The sequence below is a fragment of the Opisthocomus hoazin genome, chromosome 4 (genome assembly GCF_030867145.1).
Source record: "Opisthocomus hoazin isolate bOpiHoa1 chromosome 4, bOpiHoa1.hap1, whole genome shotgun sequence".
Classification (NCBI taxonomy): domain Eukaryota; kingdom Metazoa; phylum Chordata; class Aves; order Opisthocomiformes; family Opisthocomidae; genus Opisthocomus; species Opisthocomus hoazin.
Genome location: NC_134417.1, coordinates 63902315 through 63925090, shown reverse-complemented (window position 1 = coordinate 63925090; position 22776 = coordinate 63902315). Strand labels below are relative to the sequence as shown.

The 22776-nt window shown below is 38.9% G+C and overlaps 1 protein-coding gene across 1 annotated transcript in view; it reads right to left on the bottom strand.

Annotated features, from left to right (window-relative positions):
* THSD7A (thrombospondin type 1 domain containing 7A) overlaps positions 1-22776 on the bottom strand; it is a 314907-nt gene that overhangs the window by 53641 nt on the left and 238490 nt on the right. Inside the window, exons 10-13 of the mRNA XM_075419258.1 lie at positions 18458-18692; positions 15295-15410; positions 12597-12729; positions 8681-8784 (exon numbers count right to left, since the gene is read on the bottom strand). Of these exons, the coding sequence (XP_075275373.1) occupies positions 8681-8784; positions 12597-12729; positions 15295-15410; positions 18458-18692 (588 nt within the window). The remainder of the gene's footprint in view (positions 1-8680; positions 8785-12596; positions 12730-15294; positions 15411-18457; positions 18693-22776) is intronic.

Genomic DNA, 22776 nt, shown 5'->3' with positions numbered 1-22776 from the left:
TTCAAAATAAAACATAAAACTGCCTATGAGGGAATACGTCATCCTGGAGGAAGAAAGAAGAATACTTGAGGAAACGTTTTTTTTCTTAGAATATTGTAAAGTAATTGTCAGGGTTTAGTGACCTATGACTTCTGAAAAAAACTTTTTTGTCTGACGGTTCTAAACTAAATTTCTACCTCATGATGACTGTAGGAAGCTGAACCCAATGACCCACATGGTCCACTTCAAGCCTGTGTGCCTACTAAAACATAACCAGAGATCCCAAGTGAATTGTTTTTGCCATACATCTGTAGTAAAACACTGTGAAAGGGAGGAGGGTTTGTTTTTCCAGAGATGCTAAGCAAATTACTTCCTTGATCCTTGACCGACCTTGGAGCAGGGCTGCCATCACTGTTTGTAATAGGCTCACTACTGCATGAAGTTGTGCTTATTCTGGGACTCACTAGCTGCAAATTGTCTAATACAATTCTTCTGTCAAATCCTATTATTGGTGTAGCTTACATGATTAAACCCTTTTGTCTTCAGATATAATTATAGCAATTCAACAAGCAAAATCAAATGTCTAAAAATTGAAAATCCATACAGCCACTTTAAGCATGTGTTAACTGTGCCTACTATAGGATTTCTAAAATCACACAAGTATTTTGGAAAAACACAAGTCATAAAAGTATCTTCCAATACAAGCCTAGGCTATGTTTTTGGATTCTTGTAAGACACTCTGCTAATAAAAGACATCAGTTTCCCCGAGGTACAAAATACAGTTGAGACTAGTTCTAGCATGTGGAAATTCACAGAGGTCAAACCTAAATCCTCTGTCTTGAGTTTGACCTTGGCATGTGAATGCATCAGCAAAACTAATTGCATTTCTTCACTGTGTTCTCAGAGAGATACAGGCGATGTTTTTTAGCACTGAAAACTATACCTAGCCAAGGGCTAAAAGACTGTCCACTGATTAACTCAATAACTTTTAATAGCCTTCTTCAAAAGTTTAATATCCATTTTAGATACTGCCTCTCCCATCTAGTCCTTTGTCAGGCCATAAACACTGTCCATTGAAGCACATTTTTTTCTTTCTAGCTAAATTGAGTTTTTCTAAAGCCAATATCCAATCCCTCATCTTTCTCGGTTATTAAACATTACTCCATGGGCTGATATCAACGCTGGCATAAATTTTTTCAGACTCATATTAGTGCATCTAATTTACATCAAGCAGACCCAGGTGAGAAGCTCCCCTGAGGATTAACACTTTGGTATTTTTCAAGATTAATTGTCAGTTGTACTGTAGGAATCAAAGCAGGAAAATTTCATTCCTGAGACCTAAATATTTCACCTTAATAACCACACAAATTAGAGGACAGCTTGGCATACTAAATCAATTCCTGAATCTTAATTATCATAGTGCCTGTCCATAACTATTCATGTTGCTTCTAGTTGACAAGACCTGGATGATTCACTCTATATTCCATTTTCCTATTGTTATTCTACAGATTCAAGTATCAATTTGAAAGGTTTATACTCCTTGTGACTGTTGAAGAGTGGGTATTTTTCCATTACACAAAGCAGGGATTTTGATGACTGTATACATTCCGTTAATACATTATTGTGGCCATTTGACATCTGAAATGCTCTTACTGTTAGTGGAGTTACTTTTTCTACTCACAACCTAACTTGGGCAAACACGTCCCCTACTTCTCTGATCAAAGCCATGGTTCTTTAATTCTATTCTGTAAAAGACATTGGGATTGATGATTAACTCACTATACAGAGAAGTGTCTTCAACTACTATAAAGTCATGCAGTGCCAGACTAATTATTTTACCTATACAGTCACGTTATATTTATTACAGACTTTAGCAGTAAGCGGAAAAAGCACGGTTCTTCTATTACTGAATTAAGCCCAAGTAATTGTAAGTGAAAACATAAAACAGGAGTACGGCTAACAGAAAAATCAAATTTAACATGGAAACCATTAATTTACAAAATTGTTCTGGTATTTAACAATTATTATCTCCCAGAAGAAAGGTGTGAAATAAATGATAGTCTAAATTTTCTAGACAATGGACTTCGATGTAATTAACACTTTATCTGATAGCATTGTTTCCACCAAGCGACAGGGGACCTCAGGCAAATATATTTATTGCTGGTGTAGCAAAACACTAAGACTGTACTTTAACAAGTCTTGCTGTGTGTAGGTCTATACAAAAACCTTGCCAGTGTTACCATCATTAGTATACTTCACTGTGATTTCACTGTGAGATTCAGTGACCTCTACAATCAAAAATTAAAGTATTTTATAAATGAAGGTGTTCGATGTACTTTGTTTTACAACACACTTGTGATAATATTTTTTAAACTGTTCAGTATTTTTAACTACAAAAAATTCTGTTTCTTTTCTAGAAAGGCAAGAACTATTTCAGCACACTAACTCTTCTTACTCTTCCTGTCAATGCTGTCTCTTTTTCTGTGAGTCACAGCAGACTAGACACTGCATGACGAAATGTTCCTATCATGTAGTATCCTAAGCAGGAGCATGTGTGAATAATACTGGGAAAATATAAGCCTGAGCATTCTTTACATGCCAAAGAGAAAAACAATGTGTTTCTGCTGAATAAAGTTGTCTGAGGATTTTAGCTCCTGTTTTGTCAATTAAAACTTACTTTGTCACATAAATACTGCTCTTGAGCACTGTTGTCCAAATTCTTACTTCAGTACAAAACCTGAAGTTGTCCTTTGCCATGACTATAATAAGAACCAGGCAATAGGGCACTCTCATCTGTTAAGTCTCGATGATGCTAAAATATTAGTTCATAGCTCCATGAAGGAGCAGCTCTGCTTCATGATTTTGTCTCATTTCTTGTGCTTTCAACGAGGGCATGGAACCCCCACAAGAACAAATCCCGCACCCCCATAAGTGATGCCCAGACAGGGAGGCTGCTGTCCCTGCTTAGCCACAGAGAAAGGAAAGGGCTTTTGACCACTGGTTCTGCCCCCGAGCCTCCCCGCGGCTCACACCAGCCTGCAAGGCCTCCTCGTGTGCTCACAGCCATCCTGGGAAGCTTCCTCCGACTCCCCTGCCCTGCTGCCTTTCAAATAACTCTATATACACCCTGCGAATGAAGAAAAGCAAGAGCTGGGGATCAGCTCTTTAATAATGGCCAGTTCCCAGCGACAACAAATACAGCTATTCAGATATTTTCTCTGACAGCCAGGTTACTTCATCTTCTGTTTAAATTTTACAAATAACCTTCCTCTTGCTATTAAAGAATATGTTGACAGATTTCACAGTTTCCATCCCATTCCTCCTACAAAACTCTGAGGAAGATTTATGGTGGGAAGGACTGCAGGCTGTGCATCTTTTTGCAAATCTCTTTTCGGTCACTGGGATAGCCCTTATCATGTGCATCCATCCATATACATCATGATGTGATTAGGCTATTGGGCACTCGAGCTTCTCATCTGCTACATGTCCTCTTCACTAGCGTTGGGGTGCTGTCCAACAAGCCCTACTTAAATCTGCAGAAGCTACTGGCAAAACAAGCCTTTTTAGTAAGTTTGCTAGGCTTTCCAACACAGTTCAAAAGGGATTTGAACTCTCTAAGTTCCTTCGGAATTCACTAGATCTGAGGTTTACTGACACAGACTTTTTTAAGGCATGATCATAGCATAACACAAACTGTTGTTCACAGTTTCAAACTTCATGTGTTAATCTATCTCACTGAGCAGACCGCTACTTTGAAGTTATCTATGTGCTAATAAATGTCAGCATTGAGAATACAAAGTAGTATCTCTTGGCACACCCTAGCCAAAGCACCTTCCTCTTACAGTGAGTTTTATAGCCCACATCCCCATCAAACATGAGTAGCTTGCCATTATCAAGCATTTACTCTCTTGTTCCAGTTTTTGGGGTTCGTTTTGCATTTCATATTTGCCAACACTCTGTGCCTCTCCCTCCTGGGTTTCAGGTGACTTGTCAAGACAGCATGTAAGTTTACTATTGTGAACTGAGAAACAGCTTATGAAAATAATCACATCATAACTGCTGTTACAGTAAAATATGGCTTTCCTCTACATTTCCTGTTCTGTCAGATAGAGTCAAAAGGAATTTTCAAACTCCCTGTTGATGCACCCATATTATCACCTCTCGAGGGTTTTGAACAAGAGACACATAGAAGCCTTAAGTTACTGCAATTCTATAATACATTCTATAATACAATTTGCAGCTCAGGTACTAAATGCTACATTAATATTCTTAGATTTAGGTATAAACACCTGTCCATCATTTGCAAGAATAATTAACAAACTTTTTCTTTTAAAAATTCTGGAAAAATACCCTGTTCTTCAAACAAAACAAAAAGACAACCAAATCCTTTTATTCTTTTTCCTCTGCATTGACCCAAGTTCTAATTTTGTGACATGTTCATTTAAACTGACATGATTTGCAACAAAACCTTCATTATACAAGACAGCCAGAAACAGAGCTGTCTTTAACAATGAATCACAATTGTAAACCTTATGATTCACCCAAGTATCTCTTCTGCCAAGGAAGACCAATGTGATAAAAAAGCTAAAGAACAGAAATGTAAATAGTAAAGCTGTGATATAAAGCAAGGCATGCATATGCTCTAGTTACTCACAGAATCTTAAGATCAGACACCTAACCAGTCATTTTTAATGATTTCTAACTTCTAGATTTCTCCTTCAGATTTCATTATCTAAGTAAAATACGAACAGTGCAGACTATGTTGTTCAAAATAAACCACTAACGAATGCATAGTCAGATATGCTTTTTCCCTGGTGTACATTCCTTCTCTTTCTTATTTAACACACTTGCTGATATGTTACATGTTACAGTGTGCGTAGGCAGTTAGATCAGAAATAGGACAAACTAATAGCAATGGCAACATCCCCTTACACTGAAAAAGAGGAACTGAGAACTGTTCTCACATACAAGAATGCAATTACTTGCTTTACTAAGTATTGACACAAAATGAAAGGATCATCCACAGGAAACCAAAGGGCTGAAATTACTTCTATAAGATTATAGTTTCACTTTGACATCAAAAATAAATTACTACGAACAGATGAATGAATGTGTGATTTCTGGATTCATGAGGATCAGAAATTTGAGAGATAACTCTTTTTCAATTGAAAAAGAAATGCCGCTATGTCTACTTTTTCACAGTATGGTAAACATTTGTACAGAAATCACCAAAACCCAGTTAAATTATCCGTTCAAAATATCTTTGTTCCAGTATCACATTATAAATGCAGTATCAGAATTTGTACCAAGTGGATTTCATACTTCACTGTTTAGCATTTCCTGATTTTGGAGTGGTTAAAAGGACTTGCGCAGTAGTAGTTCAGTCTTTTCTGTATCTGCATCACAAAATTATCTTTAAATAAATAATTTTTAATACAGTACTTTTAATAACATATTTTCATGCAAAGTTTTCCGTAGCCCGTAGAAACTTAATTTATGACAAGCCAAGTATGCAAGAGGAAGCCAAGAATTAGCCGGGAGAGGGGACAAACCCTCTTCCATAGTCTTCCTTCAGAAACTGGTGAAATCTTTCTAATACTGTCCAGGGCAGAGCTCAGTCAGCCAGATGCTTCCTTTCAGGTCAGCCAATCTTCAGTGAGCACCTTGCACAAAATCAGCTCTCATGCAGGGGACCAAACAAAATCACGTGCACCATTGAAAATTCACACACAGCTATTTTCATGGCAGAATTTGAAATGTAAGAGGGGAAAAGGAACATGTTAATGCGCTGTGTGGGACATAACCTATCTAAAACAAATAAAACACACCATCCCTGTTCACAATGTAATTTTCTGAGGTGTGAAGTAAATAAAACCTCAACCAATAATCTCTAGAATTGCAGAAGTTTGTTTTCCAAAGTGAAAGTTACTTCTGTGCAAAAAAATCAGCTATTACTTCCAAGTCATATTCATTGTAAAGGTGTTCAAGAAAACAGAAAATATTTTACTTTTCTCAATCTAAAAAAAAAGCTGTACTAGTTTATTTAGCTCCTACAGAATATCAGTTTACATTGCTGAACACAATTGTAGAAGATATATTCAACACATTGTCAAGTATTAAAATACTGAGACATGATACATAACATACCTGTGTTCAAAACTTACACTTTATGTTAATTTACATAATTTACATTGTTAGGATAAATGTTGGGCCAAAAGAGGCTCTGTCTTTAATATCTCTGTAACTTTCACCACTGCAACAGGCTAGACAATATTTAGATTTGTGTTTAGATACTTGTACTGAGGCACTAATAATATTTGGTTATCCAACTTCACTAACTTTCTCTGTGAGTTCTACATTTATACATTGGACAGACTTCATAAAAAGCAAGGGCAAACAAAATCTCCCCTTTCTAACAGTCGATCTGAGAAACATTTACAGAACTGTACAAAAACCACCCACTTTCTTTAGGCTTCGCTGCTCCCAGGGTTCTTAATTAATGATTGCTCATCCTACCACTTGACCACATTACACTAGAGAGCTACTTCCACTATATCCGCTTGTAGGAACAAGACTACTGCTTGAATAAATCATCCTTTGCAAGATCAAACTCTGTCTAGTACCAAAGGGAAATTCTGACAATCAACTTTAACAGATTTGAAAACTGTATGGCCAGTAATTCCAAAATAATGTATTATTCTGCATGTGTGTGTACTGCACATGACTGAAATCGCAGTTTAAAAAAAGGACACACAAGAATAATAAAAAACAATTTACATGCAGTACAGTTAGCCATCTTTCTTTGTTAAATGACTTTGAGGCAAAGTCAAGAGATTTAGGTACTACCATGCAAGCACAGAAGACAATATTTTGTATTATCTGAACTCCCACCATCAAAGACAGAAATCTTATTTTCTCAGTATGTAAACTGAATGTATCCTCCAGAGCTGCTGGAAATAGACTGCATTACTAATAGACCTTCGAAAGAATTACCACAGCCAGAAGTCTTTTGTATTAGCAGGCAACACCTTCAGGTTTCATTTTGTGGTAAGCCCTAAACTGACCTGTAACACTTTCTGAGTAAGTGGTAGGAGTTACTAGCTTAAGATTTATTCTGTGACTTTCTGAAGTATACCATAACCTGCTCTAATATGACCAGAACATTTCACCTCTCCAGTTAGCAGTGTCCTTGCTCAGGAATTCCACAATCTGCTGAGCCAATATTGTTTTAATGGATAAGAGTTTGCACTCAGAAAAGGCAAAAGAAAAAAACCTTTCTGGAATTCAGAGTTGACTAGTAGTTCCAAGTAATTCAACTACAGTAAATAGGAATTGCAATTATTTTGATACCGAATTTATTTCAGGCATCTAAAAAACCATCTCCTGACTACACTTACCAGAGTCACACATACACAATTTTGTTACATCCACAAAACTCTCTGTGAAGACATGTGACAGTAAAGCCGGATAGGGATGCTAAAATTATTTGTTATCAAATGGAAATGGTGGAAAAATGTTTGAATCACAGGGTTTGAAGTGTCAGTCATTTTGATATCCAGCCAGAAGCTGGTTAAGACCACTGCATCTCAGTGGTTTATTCCAGGGCCAATTCTGTTTATCATCTTTAACAACGTGTACAGAAAGTATCCTCCGCCAATTTGGAGACAACACCACTCTGAGAGGAGAAGTCAGTACCTACCTGGAGGGTAAGGCTGTCATTCAGGGAACCTTGACAGCCTGGTGAAATGAGCTGGCATTGAATTTTGGCAGTGTAAATGCAAAGTCCTGCACCTCTCATGCTCCCATTGCTCTCTACAACTACCTAGTTCGAGGGTATAGAGAAGAGAGAGCCAGCCTGTTTTCAGATATTTATAGTGAAAGGATAAGGGGGCACAGAAACAAACTGCAGCAAGGGAAATTTCAGCTTAGATACTAGGGAAAAAAAAAAGTGCAGTGTTAGACTGAACAAGCACCAGAGCAAATGCCTAGAGAGGCTTCATATCTCCATCCTGGGAGATACTCCAAACATGCTGAGACATGGCCCTGAGCAATCTGCTGTAGTCTGGGTGGGATCCAACTTTGAAACTGGCCTTGCTCTGGGTGGAAGGTTGGACCAAGGGACCTCCAGACCAACTGAAAATTATTGTAGGGTTCTCTGATCCTAAATTTTCAAACAAACACATAAAAAAAGTCTTCTATTTGGTCTAATGTATATAGCCATGAACATGTCTTTACATCCTCACCACATAAAAAATGTCATATTTTCACAGGTGAATTTACACAATCTTTTTCACAACAAGAAGCATGTAAAGTCATCCACTGCTTTCTTTTTTCTTTTTCAAAACATACTTTCCACAAACACCTCTGCAAACTTGCTTCAGGTAAGGATGGTGAAATAAACTGAACAAACAATACCAAAAATTAGTCACTAACGTGGTATCTATACTTAAAAATATAAAAATATAGTGTGGTAAATGGGATAAAATGGTAACTATACTTAAAAATATATTATGAATAAATATTTGCTAACTACCAGTTAGGATGCACCCTACCATACTAGCATTCAGTATTTTCCTTTGCTGATGCACATAAAGATAGATAAAATTAATATTAGGTTACAATGACTAAAATTTTAGGCATTTCCCACACCAGTGCAGCCATAGATTTCTGAGGAATAAATGACAGAAACACAGGGTCTAACCTCTTGCTTGTAACCCAGGTCCACAAGTCTCATGTGCTCCTGGACTGTCTTGGCGCACATACCATGGTACTAGCTGGCACCTGCGCCACTTGTGGGTCTTCCACCTGAAATGAGCGGGGAAGCAATCAACTTCAAACAATCCATCTACACTTGTAGCAATCAAAAGTGAGGCAGCACAAGAGCTAGATGGTATTAGAAATCACCATAAGCTATTGCATATTATTATTAACTGGTCACAGCCAATTAATAACAAACAGTAACAATACCGTAAACTTTTCCTTCTTTCCTGTTAACTGTTTTTTTCCTTTTTGGATTAGACCATCAAGAACACAGGAAAGGAAGGACGAGGTGGAGGAGGGAAAAGAAATCACACCATATATATTTTCAAAGATTTCAAAGTACAAAGGTACATAACGCTACCTAACAAATACAAGGTGAATACAAACCACAATATGAGGATTATACATCAATACAAAACATTAATAAACTTATACAAGATGTGAGAAAGAAATTTCAGAAAACAATACTATACAAAATAAGAACATGATGTGACTTGAATACCCCTTTACCAGAAGAACTCCTTTGCTATGTATTTACATCTGAGTGTTCTCGAAGTATTTTACCAGTCAACAAAATGACATGATAAAAATTGAAAAGTGGATTTAGCCAAGTGACACTAACATCTCATAATAACAACGTGGACCCATTAAATAAGGAATGGTTTTAAATACTAGTACGCCCATATAAACCTCCTTGCTTTCTCACTTTCCCTTCCTTCTTTTCTTTTTTCCACCTCAGTGAAGCAAAGATATGTTGAAGTTTCCCAAATACCCTCCAGAGATAAGACTCCAGGGTTGATTTCTGGTTCACGCAGTACTGGGAGTGTCTTTTGGCAGTAAATACTGTAACATATAAATGTTAGTGCATTTCTTTCTCTTTTCCTTCTTTCCTCTTCCCCAGGTCTTTTCTTCCACTCCCTTAGGCATGCCTTGCAACAAAACAACAACAAATGGAACAATTCTGCCTTGCTTGAAGCACAGACAAGCCTTGGAGTTACAAAGATGAGGACAGATGAGAAAAGTCTCAAGATTTTTTTTTCTCAAATTTCAAATGATGTGATTACAAGAGCAAAGTTTTCACAACAAATTCCTTTGCTAAGCTTTGTCTTCCAAACACGATCCCCAAATGGGAAACTGGACCCCAGGTCCAGCAAAGCATTGGGACAGTGGGTTTAAATGACTGTGAGGGTGCCTCAGGCAATCCCAGAGCACCTGGGGTCTTGGGTACCTGAATGGCAGCACCTTGCACAAGTGGAGCCAACCAAGAGATCCAATGCAATGTGAATATGAGCTCAGACAATATGAAAATAAATCACAGACAAAAAAACTTGCAAAAAACCTTGATAAGAAATGCAATATTGTGCTGCTTAAATTATTCTATCACAAATATAAACTGCTACGAAATTTTTACACAGTTCCCTTCTAGTGCTGCAGAATACCCTAGGACTTAAATATAACAAATCAAGGCAAGTCTGGTTATTGTTACATCACTGACATAATCCACAGTTGTCTGAATTACTCAGAGTGGGGGGAAACAAATGCTATGTCTACAGCTCAAATCATCAGCTGCTCTCATGTTTAAAATTATCTCAATGTTTTTGCACCTCCAGTTTCATTGTAACTGCCTCTGCAGGCCAGTATTTAAACTACGGCACAGGCCAAGCTGAGCGTGTGAGCCCACCTGTCACAGCACATGTATAGATCAGAAAGACGCTAAAGGAAATATACAAAAAAAGTTTTTAGAATTAGTTTGCATCAAAAACTTTAAATCACCTCGTCTACCACTCCCTAGCAACTCTGCTTCTGCTCAGCACATCCTCATGTACTAGCTCAGGTAACATTTGATACTGATGATACTAAAGAGATGAGGACCAGCCTTCTAAAAGATAAAACTCTGATTCTGGTATTGATTAGAAAAAGTTCTGAAGCTGTATTTCTCTCATGTGAAGAGTACTCATTTTGGTAGCTTCCCAACGCTGTTTCACATCCTTTCATATCTTTCACTTATATAGTGTGATCTCCTAATGAATTTACAAAGATAATTCTTACCACATGATAAAAGCAACACAATTCTTTAATCTCAATTTGTTTTGGCTAAAATAAGCTTAAAATCTATTTGCACCACTGCAAAAAGTTTAATGGGAACTAGCAGGTGTTCCTCTCTAACCACTGGAGCAACAGAACACTGGTTTCCAATGCTCACATATTTATTACTCATTAAGAAAATCTTTTTTTTTTTTTATTTGTGTCACGTAAATCCAATGAACTGCATCAGAATTTTCCGAACTTCTCCTGTATCAACAGCTGGATCTTGACATTTATCTAGACTTTCCCATGCCACTCAGACAGATACCACAAAACTGCCCAAAAATTTTCTTAAGCAGTTATAGAACCATAGGATGCTTTGGGTTGGAAGGGACATCTAGAGGTCATCTAGTCCAACCCCCCCGCAGTGACCAGGGACGTCTTCAACTAGACCAGGTTGCTCAGAGCCCCATCCAACCTGGCCTTGAATGCTTCCAGGAATGGGGCCTCCACTGCCTCTCTGGGCAATCTGTTCCAGTGTTTTACCACCCTTATTGCAAAAAATTTCTTCCTTATATCTAGTCTAAATCTCCCCTCCCTTCGTTTAAAGCCATTACTCCTTGTCCTATCGCTACAAGCCCTACTGAAAATATTTTCCCCATCTTCCCTATAGGCCCCCTTCAGGTACTGAAAGGCTGGTCTAAGTTCTCCCCACAGCCTTCTCTTCTCCAGGCTGAACAGCCCCAACTCCCTCAGCCTTTCCTCACAGGAGAGGTCTTCCAGTCCTCAGATCATCTTTGTGGATCTCCTCTGGACCCGCTCCAACAGTTCCATGTCCTTCTTGTGCTGAGGGCTCCAGAGCCGGATGCAGGACTCCAGATGGAGTCTCACCAGAGCAGAGCAGAGGGGCAGAATCCCCTCCCTCAACCTGCTGGCCCCGCTTCTTTTGGTGCAGCCCAGGATACAGCTGGCCTTCTGGGCTGCGAGTGCACGTTGTCGGGTCATGTCCAGCTTTTCATCCCCCAGTCCTCCCAAATCCTTCTCAGCAGGGCTGCTCTCAAGTCCTTCATCCCCCAGCCTCTACTGATACTGGGGGTTGCCCCAACCCATGTGCAGGACCTTGCACTTGACCTTGTTGAACCTCATGAGGTTCACACGGGCCCATTTCTGAAGTTTGTCCAGGTCCCTCTGGATGGCATCCCGTCCTTCTGGTGTGTCAACTACATCACTCAGCTTGGTGTCATCTGCAAAGTTGCTAAGGGTGCACTCGATCTCGCTAAGTCATTGATGAAAATATTAAACAGCACTGGTCCCAGTACGGACCCCTGAGGGACAACACCACATGGTGGAGATCCCCACCTGTTGGAACAGTCCTCAGCGTTCTCTGGTGAAGATTAGGTCAACACAGAGAATTTTGTACTTCAGGCCATATACTAATTGTGGACTGTCTCAGGACTGATGGGGATGGAAAGATGGAGGATACAGTGCCTGGCACAGTGTGGCAGCAGAACACAGCTCTCCTAAACAGACAAGGCTGCATTTCAGTGCTTTGGGTAATTCAGAAAGAAATATTTTTTTAATTGTATAGAATTTCAAAATGGTTGCTAAGAAAGATGGAAAGTAATTCTTAAGTAGTTGCAAAGTTCCTGCAAAGGAACTGGAACAAAATGAACTAGTGATTCACCACAGGCCCAGCTGAGTCTACCTATCTGTTTTGAAACCTTGATTTAGGTATGTATCCTATTTTTCTTAAGAAGTGGAGTTCAACAAGCTTTTGAGGCAGTACAAGTTGAAAAATCGTGTCTGAGATGTCTCTGGTTGATTTAGACTACCTGTAGCTATAGCAGACGGGAGAAGCTTCACATTCCTTTTCCTCAAACAAGGATTCCGGGCACTCATGACCACCATTGGCGGGGAGCTGGATGATGACTCGGTGACGGGACTGTTTCTTTACTGTGACACCTTCTGCAAAGAGTAGAAAAGCTTGTTTCTCCTGCTACTACTTAGAGATGACAGTAATTAGGGAGAAAATAAGACTTAACATAACAGGTATTTGAGTTGATTGTTATAGTAGTGACATGCTATTTTGTCCACAAGCAGAAAATTAAGCCAAATAGACAAAACACTTGAATCTCAGCTAAAGGCCAGGAAGCAGAGCTAAACAGAAAGAAATAGTAGCAATAGTACAAATGAATCTACAGCTGAAGTGAACACACAGTTCAAGTGAACAAAAATTAAACCAGCTCAGTTTGCTGCTACACTTTACAATTTCAAAGTATAAATTTGCCCTAATCATTTGTGTGCAAAACCAGAAACTGAGATTAATGAAAAGAAATTATTATATTTCACATTTTTTTTCATTCAGTAAATGACTCAATTAGAAAATCTTCTTGCCTTTTGCTTATCTCCACAGTGAGAAATATAGCAAATTTAATTTACAGTCTTTGTTCTCTCCAGGCCAGGCTTGAATTCTGCTTCCTATACCCTCATTTCCTACCTGGGACTAGCATTACCCCATCTAGATACATGAAAAATATTCCAAAAGAGCATGCTTTACATTTAAATGTGAAGCTTTATTTCCCACTGTGGAATTAATTTACAGTTTACAGCTTTTAATTATTATAGTCATTCATTATTAATGATAGAGAGTAAATAGTTCCTGTAAGAATTCTGATTCCAATCATCTTCAGATATCAGTTCTTCAGGCAGCAAATTAAGAGAAGAGCCACAAATCTATATTAATTCCATAGCAATACCTATTACACAAATATTGTAACGTAAATATCTTGGATTTCTTTTTTCTGTTAGTGGTGGGTTTGTTTTTTGTTTCCCCCCCCCCCCCCCTTCCCCCCCCAAAGCTGTAGCACAGACATTTGGCTGACTGGGTTGCTATCAGCTTTGGGTGGGTTATTACAGCAGCTGCAGCTTGTCTGAACACAGAAGCATGCTGGACCATGGCCAAACAATTGTAATTAGGAGCAAGCGGCAGGAGAATCCCGGCGGTGGCTCTCCACCACCTGGCTGCTTTTCAATGCAGAGGAAACCCTCCACTCCTGAGTCTATCAGCTCCAGGAGATGCCAGGAGCTGGCACAAGGGGCAAGACAGACGTGCAGCCCAGCAAAGCTGCTGACCAGCTTGCTGACACAGACTGGCAAAACCCATGAAATAAAAATTGTTCGTGTAGTATAAAAAGACTTTAACTCACTGAATAGACAAAAGGTCTGTATTGGTTCACAAATATACTGTTTTTTAGCAGCATAAATGCTAGTTTGGCATCAATATTCATGAAGATATGTTCCTTGCATCAAGACCTTCCTAAAAACCCACAGAAATAAGAACAGAAAAGGATGTCATTTTTGTCCAAGATGATCTGCCTCAGCAAAAATATCTCAGAAAGAACCATTAATATTGCTGTAAAATAACACAGTATTTAATAATTAATAACTATTTCAAAATAACACAGTATCTAATAATGAATAACTATTTCATTTTCATAGATTCAATGGTCTTACTTCTCTGTTCTTTTTCAAAGGTTGTAAATTTAATCTTCCTAATCCTTTTTTTATTTGTTAGAAGGCACTAAGCAGTAACACGAATTACTGCAAAAATGACTTTGTGCTTGTGTCCTTTATAAAGCATAAGGAATTAACCGTGACAGTCAAAGTGCGTATATTTGATGTAACAATATCTTAAATTCTGATAATACAGTAGCTGTGAGTAATCACCATGTCCCACACAGGGATTAGCACCCTGTGGAACTTTGGGTATTAATGACTCTGTAATAGTATGTATTAGAAAAATACCTCCTGTTAAGCTTAAAAGAGAAAAAGAGATAAGGCAGAAAAATGTGGGCGTATTAACCCAGTCATCACTTTAACTTTATCTATGATTTCAATGTAATAAAAATTCAAGGGAGACCTGTACTGTTTTTAAGAGCTTGCCAAGTGTATTAAAATAGTATTGCAATGTATGTTTAAATCAGACCATTAACATCAACTTAAAGTCTGCTGATTCTTATTAACTTTCCTTTGATTTTCATTGGAGTAGAAGAAATTAGCCAAAATTATATACAAATGCGTATCTACCTATCTCCCTGTATACAGAGCCTCAGGTTTTCTGATGAGCAAGCAGCACATGTACTTTCAAAGACCAAATCTGACCATTTTATAATCTGACAATGCAAATACAGTTTCTATAATTGTACAAGTATCTGTTTTGGTCTTATGATAAGAGTTATGTGTCTGCTCTGTCACTAGTTATCTCTTTGTCAGTGGGAGATGCAAATAGGAGTTTGTAACAGAAAAGTAGGCAAAATGTGAAAAAAATCCCAGACAGATGCTTATAGAAAATGTATAGAAATAACTGTTCTGTTCAGCAAAAACACTATGTCCTCCTTGCAGCTGTTTTACCAGCTATTTCTTGTCCTCTGACAGAAAGAGATGTGTATAAGTATTCTGCCAAAAGTGACTGCTAGTCTAACTCCTTTTTTTCTTACAATCTGTCTGCTAGCACACAACAGATAAAATTACCTTCTTGACACGAAGAAGGACACAACGTCCAGTCACTGAATGGAGTCACAATACAGTCCTTCCTACAGGGAAGGAGGCAAGGCCTCACTGTTTCTGGTCGGAGGCTCTCAGGGCATCTGAAAAAATAACCAAGAAAGAAGCATTATCAGGTAAACAAGCATTCTGCAGTGAAGTGGTGAATCACAAGAGGTACTGAATGCCTGCAGGCATGAGCGGAGTGCTAGTTGCCCAGATATCACCAGGACTGAGCTTGGATATAAAAACTGTTAGAATTTAAATATAGCTGGTGGAAGCAAGCCCAAACCAGTGCATTCTACACCTGGGGATTTAACTAAAAAAAAAGTGATGATTCTTCACTCACCATTCCAGACTTTGCCTTTTGGGTGTTATTTCCAAGCTTCCAAATGATTATGCAAAACAGCCATCTAGTTTGGCTAAGCAAAACACATTTTTAGCTCTTCATAAATTCACCAGAAACATAAACTCTGGAACAAGGCACATTTAAACTAAATAACATTGCTAACTCAGGAACAAAAAGGTATAAGCGGACCATGATTATGACAGAAGCCAGAAAAGGGTCTGAAACTGCCAGATCAGTGCGACTGTGAAATACTGTCAGAAAGGACAGACAACCTGGCTTGTTTTAGGAAGAGGCTTGATCAGCCTTTACAAGGGATTATTGGACTGCCACATGTGGGACTCATTAACCCAAGTCATTTTCACCCATTCTGTGTTCCTATTATTTCATCAAGGACAAACAACTCTCTATGCTGTAATACTTGTTTTCAGAATGATGCAACAACTCTTGCAGAAGTACTGCAAATCTTTACAGTAATTTCAAAATAACTACTGCCTTAAAAGTGCACAGAATGTAGACTGCCAGAAGATTACATAAAGAGGTAAGAAAAATGAGCTTTTGGCTCATTGCAGAAAAATTATGACTAGATTTTCATCTTGCGGCTGCTGGGCATCTTTGACCAGAGAAATGAGGGACCAGTTTTACACTTGGATTGGATCATCTAGGGAAGCTTGGCTTGCACGAAGCATCTTTCTTGCCAAGCTGAAAGGAGCATAGGCAAGTCTAATGATGAACTACCAAGAAAATGTGGTCTCCGTGATCAGCGGAGAGCTCTGTGTGTCAGTATGGGAGAAGCAGCAGGGGAAAGGAGAAGAAAAGTTGAGTTGCAACTTTACAGGAACAAGTTCTTCAGCAATAGCACTTGCTAGTTCATGATTTCCCTTGGTTGTCTCTGCATTTTCCTGCCAATTCACATAAACTTCTCAGAGTACAATCCATTACAGTGAACCAGCACCAACTTCTTGGTGCCCTCTTATCTCCACCCTTTCTCTTTTCTCCCCTAAAATATGAGTGTAAAAGATTATGAGATATTATAGCTATAGAAATATAAATCTCCATCACCTCGCTGTAACCTCGCTACATTTTTAAGTCATTTCTATGTGATACATAAAACCAGATTATATAAGCATGGGTGTAATATATATGGTCAGGCACACTTTAAAAAAACGTCTGCCACCAACCATATACATTGACTACACTTTCAGAAATTCTCTCTAAGGTTAAAATTCAAAGTGTTTCTGAATAGTATTGAACATTGTCTTACTAATGGCTTTTTCCTTAAAGAACAACAGAAATTATAAGCATACAAAAAAGTCTGCATTATACACGCTCACTGTTGCACTGAGAACTTCGTCTTTCAGGAGCACTGAACATAAGAATTCCTCTTCAGATCCTTGGGCAAGGCAATTAGTTCAATTAGAACATCATTTCTATCTTTTATATTGTTTGCATTTAGTACATGTGGCTTAAAGGGAAGTATTGATTTTTCTGCAGTCCTTACTCAAGGTCAAAATAAACAGAAGAGATACAAGCTGAAGTCTGTAGCTTGTGAGGTAGATAAGGCCAATAATATTGATTGTATCATACCACAGTAATCCTTTTTATTAAGGGGAGTTTAAAACAAGGTTCCTATTTACATTTTCATGTTAAATGTCTGGTTCTTCATTAAAAACGATTCAGTGATTTTAACATGACAATTTGAAGGATCAAGCAAGTCATTTTTCCTCCTTTCACAGGATTCATTTATGACACAATAAAACAGCCCTCCTCCCAAATATTTAAGGTGAAATCAAAGGCAGAGACATTAACAGCAGATTTAAAAAGGAAGATAAATCATTAGAGGTTTTTTTGAAGTGTAAAATGAGTACCAAATAAAAGATATAATGGTATCATAACTGAATAGAACAGCTACTTAATGCAGATATACAACAATTTAGATTACTGAATGTGCTGACATTATTCCCCATATTTTCATTTGAAGTAAATTAGGAACAAGTCTACTGCTGAATAAAGCAACAAATGGCAGGCACAGTGCAAATATTTAGTGCAAGAATAGCTGCCTCATGAACATTCTAAATGACTTCTGCTATCAGCTCTTCCAGCTTGGATTCTACCTTCAGTGGGATATATTCACTGACTGCCAACCTATATGAAGATATTATCAAATGTGTTTTACTAGCATCTAATCTATATTTAACCCTGGTCATACATTAAACTGCAAAATTATATCACTGGGCCAAAGGGATCTCTTAGAAAAACACGCATATGGGGAAAAAAACCTCAGAAAGGATGTCAAACTAATGTTTCAAACTAATGCCCTGTCAGAGCTGTACTATACTTGACCCCCTCAGTCTGCTTCTGACAAGATGCATTTAGAGGGGTTGTACAATATTTAGACCCAAAACAGTATTTTTGCATGGAACTGCACTAATCCATATAGGGCACTGCTTGCCCAGAGGTATCGCAAGCACCTTGGAAATGGTGCTGCACTGCACACCACACACGTGCCTCAAGACTTTTATCTCAGCTTGACCTGATGATGGCAAGGAGCCAACTGGATTTGGCAGTCAGTCAGTTTTTGGCAAAATCACCACTGTAAATATCACCCATAAAATTCAGTAGTGAGAAAGGTATTATATAGTCCTTCTGTAGCTTAAGTTTCATATTTTTAAAAGATTAATTTTTTCCTCATCAGAACACAGATGAGGGTCTTTTTGTCTTTGCATGCAGTCATTGGTGATATAAATATAAAGCAGCAACATCCAAAGATAATTACAGCATGAACATATTTTTTAAGATCTTTACTTTTTTGGGCCCACTTGTCCCACGTTGACTCTCACACAGATGACCTTTCTTGTCTGCATCCCCACAGAACAGGTGGCCTCCCCGTTCCAGCTGGCCGAGGAGTTGAAAGCAGAGACGGACGTATCCTCTATGCACTGTCCCCATGGGCCGGTCTGCCAATGATACACAGTGCAAGAGTGTTCGTTACAGCTGCGCGTTTCCTGTAGGGCACTACTATTTGGGCACTGTATTCCTCCTGGAACAATAAAACAGGGCAAAAGTTCATGCAATGGAATAAAATGAAGTGTTCTATTTAAAAAAAAATACAACACATTGAAATGTTGTTACTTATATATCATCACTTTGATTACATGAAAGAAATGTTGTTCCTTTTTCCTCCTCTTCATATGCCCAACATGGACTTTGATAGACTTCAGTCAACAGACTACATAGAACAGAATGTACATGGACAGCAAATGTAAACATGTACAATAAGGATGCCAAAATAATCATAACTTCCATAACACCCTACTTCAGTATGCTTGGAGTAATCTACACACTATTTTCGGGTTCTCTAGACGACACTGCAAGAGATGACAGAAGGAAGTATGAAACCTCTAGGTAAAAAAATGGTTAAATATTCTAGTTACGCATGTGTAGAGACCACTGTTTATGTCTAATTCATGGATCAATTAAAAAGATTTTTGGAGCTCTTGTTCTAGGTCCCAGTGGATATTTATCCATTTTACGTAATTACCAAAGTGATGGCACAGCTGGCAATTTCAGGTCCAGACTGGGATAACAAAGGTTGTTGCAGGTAAAGATTCAAATGCATTCATGTGTCAGTAATTGTAAAGAAAAGCACAGATAATGCTATCTTTGTTGTGTCCGGTTTCAGATAGTATGTTCAGTTTCTTACATTAAAGCACTCCAATGCTAATCTGGCCTCCCAGTCCTCCACAAGTACAGAAGAGGTCTTTCCTACCAGAGCTGATCACAGGCTACTAGATATCTAGTCCTGTGAGTAGACAGCATGTCTGCTAGATCTCTGGTATTACCAGACACAGAGAATCTAGGTTTGAGAACTAATTTAAACATTCGTGGCCTACACAGGAACAACAGGACTCCTATCTCCAGACGATAGAAAGCCAGGGGAAATTTAAATAAAATTTCAGTCTTTCCTAAAAGACCAGAACAGTAAGAAAGATAACTGAAAGAGAAGCTTTCTATTAGTTACTGTAGATGAGCTATACTTTGCTTTTCACTGAAAAGAAAAATGTATGCTTACACCAAGCACATATCAGACACTGCATAGCTTTTCTATCCCACTTCTGAACATCAGGTTGACCACTGATCCTACAGCAGTGCAAGAAGGAAGGGGTTTTAAGCACTCGTTGAGAGAAATTCAACAACAGCTAAATGTAATGAAAGAAACAATGCACTCTTCAGGTACTCCAACACAAGTAAGTCAAGTGTCACAAGCAGTGAGAATACTTTGTACGCTAAGTTGCTTTTGTGGAACATCTAGATCTGCAGCAAACGTGAGGAGAGGGCCAATCTAATGAAACCATAGGACAAAATCCAAATTCTCAAATTGTTTCTATGGAGATAATTTTAACTTCTGACTTTGGGGTAAAATATTGATGCAACTAAGAAATAGTAAACACCATATTAACTGAGAAGTCATGCCAAAGACGAGCTAATCTTAAACACTGCAAAGGGGGATTAGAAAAAGCTAAAAATATGTGCATGTAATTAAACAATGACTGAAACCTAACTGTTCCTGGCTCAGAATGAACGCAACTCAACTTTATCAGATTAGCTTTAAATATATGTCGATATGCATAGCACCAAGACAAAACGTCATACGCATTTTCCTAAAAAAAACCATAAAAAAAATCAAATGATGAGACAAAAACATGGTTATATAATATGTTTCTAAATCTTATTCAAGCAGCTTCCTTCAGGAAATAAAAAATCTTCCAGCTAACAGCGGCAGATAGGAATATAAGCAAGGAAATTAGGAAAGTGAGTGTATTTCGAAAAAGAAAAAAATATCAAAGATTACAGTAAAGACACAAAATATTTGGCACGGGAGAGAAAATTTATCCACTTGAGAAGGAAGCTAGACATGCTCCCCCAGTACAAGGATTAAAAAAAGGAGAAGTTAGAAAAGACAAGGAAGGTTACTAAATTAGTTATTTCCATGTGATGTTAGATCAAGAAGAAACACAAGAGAAAAATTTTGGCAAATTCATAAATTAAAGAGGGGTGTGTGGGAAGAAATACTTCCCCAGGAATGGATGCCATAACCACCAATTCCTAAGGCATTTGAGAATAAAGTGAGAATTTAGATTCTGTTTTCACAGCTATGCAAGAATATATACTCAGGATAAAAATGAGATTGACATTACAGAATCACGGAATCACAGAATGGTGGGGGTTGGAAGGGACCTCTGTGGATCATCTAGTCCAACCCTCCTGCCGAAGCAGGGTCGCCTACAGCAGGTTGCACAGGACCTTGTCCAGGTGGGTCTTGAATATCTCCAGAGAAGGAGACTCCACAACCTCCCTGGGCAGCCTGTTCCAGTAGTCCGTCACCCTCAGAGGGGAGAAATTCTTCCTCATGTTCAGACGGAACTTCCTGTGCTTCAGTTTGTGCCCATTGCCCCTTGTCCTGTCGCTGGGCACCACTGAAAAGACTCTGGCCCCGTCCTCTTGACACCCACCCGTGAGATATTTCTAGGCATTTATAAGGTCCCCTCGCAGCCTTCTCTTCTTCAGGCTGAACAAGCCCAGCTCCCTCAGCCTCTCCTCATAGGAGAGATGCTCCAGTCCCCTCACCATCCTCATAGACCTCTGCTGGACTCTCTCCGGTAGCTCCTCATCTTTCTTGAAGTGGGGAGCCCAGAACTGGACACAGTACTCCAGATGAGGCCTCACCAGGGCAGTGTAGAGGGGAAGGAGAACCTCCCTCGACCTGCTGACCACACTCTTCTTAATGAACCCCAGGATTCCATTGGTCTTCTTGGCAGCCAGGGCACACTGCTGGCTCATAGTTAACCTGTTGTCCACCAGGACACCCAGGTCCCTGTCCACAGAGCTGCTCTCCAGCAGGTCCACCCCAAGCCTGTACTGGTGCATGAGGTTGTTCCTCCCCAGGTGCAGGGCCCTGCATTTGCCTTTGTTGAACCTCATCAGGTTCCTCTCTGCCCAGCTTTCCAGCCTATCCAGGTCACGCTGAATGGCAGCACAGCCTTCTGGTGTATCTACCACACCTCCCAGTTTGGTGTCATCAGCAAACTTGCTGAGGGTACATTCTAACTCTTCATCCAGGTCATTGATGAAGAAGTTGAACAAGATGGGCCCAGTACTGACCCCTGGGGGACACTGCTAGTTACCGGCCTCCAACCAGACTCAGTGCCTCTGATGACAGCCCTCTGAGTTGTGCCATTCAGCCAGTTCTCAATCCACCTCACCGACCACTCATCCAGCCCACACTTCTTGAGCTTCCCTAGGAGGATGTTATGGGAGACTGTGTCGAAAGCCTTGCTGAAGTCTAGGTAGACAACATCCACTGCTCTCCCTTCATCTACCCAGCCAGTCATGCCATCGTAGAAAGCTATCAGATTGGTCAGGCATGATTTCCCCTTGGTGAATCCATGTTGACTACTCCTGATAACCTTCTTTTCCTCCACTTGCCTGATGATGGCCTCCAGGATAAGCTGCTCCATCACCTTTCCCTGGATGGAGGTGACTTGTAAATAAAAAATATTGGGGCACAAATGTCTGCAGCTCAGTGTGAATCCAGTTCTGTTCAGATGAAACCAGTAGTTAAATAACTACATGAAGAATAAACAAATGTGGAAATAATATTACTGAAATCTAAAACAACTATCACCCGTACTAAATCTTTGTAATACTAAAAAAATACACTATTTATTTATAAATCAGTGTGACATTCTCTCCAGGAAAACAGCATTTCCTTGTGCTCCCTTCAAATTAAAATAGGTACAGTAAAAGCAGAAGGGGTTGGAAAACCAGCAGTCAGAGATGCCCTTTATAACATCTGCATAGGGGTAACAAGACAAGGGCCACTCTAAGAGCATTTCACCAAATGAAGACAAGTTTGACAGGAATATAAAAATTGATGAGTATCACAGAAAAAAAGTAAACCAGACTTTTCATTTTATCAGAATACATGAAAAAGAGACATACAATACTCAATATATTTTATATAATACATGATTAGATGACTGTAAATGGTTGGCAGTACTAAAAATATTCATTTCAAGGTACAAAAACCAGTTGCAGCTGAAGCTTTTCTTTTTGGTTTTGGA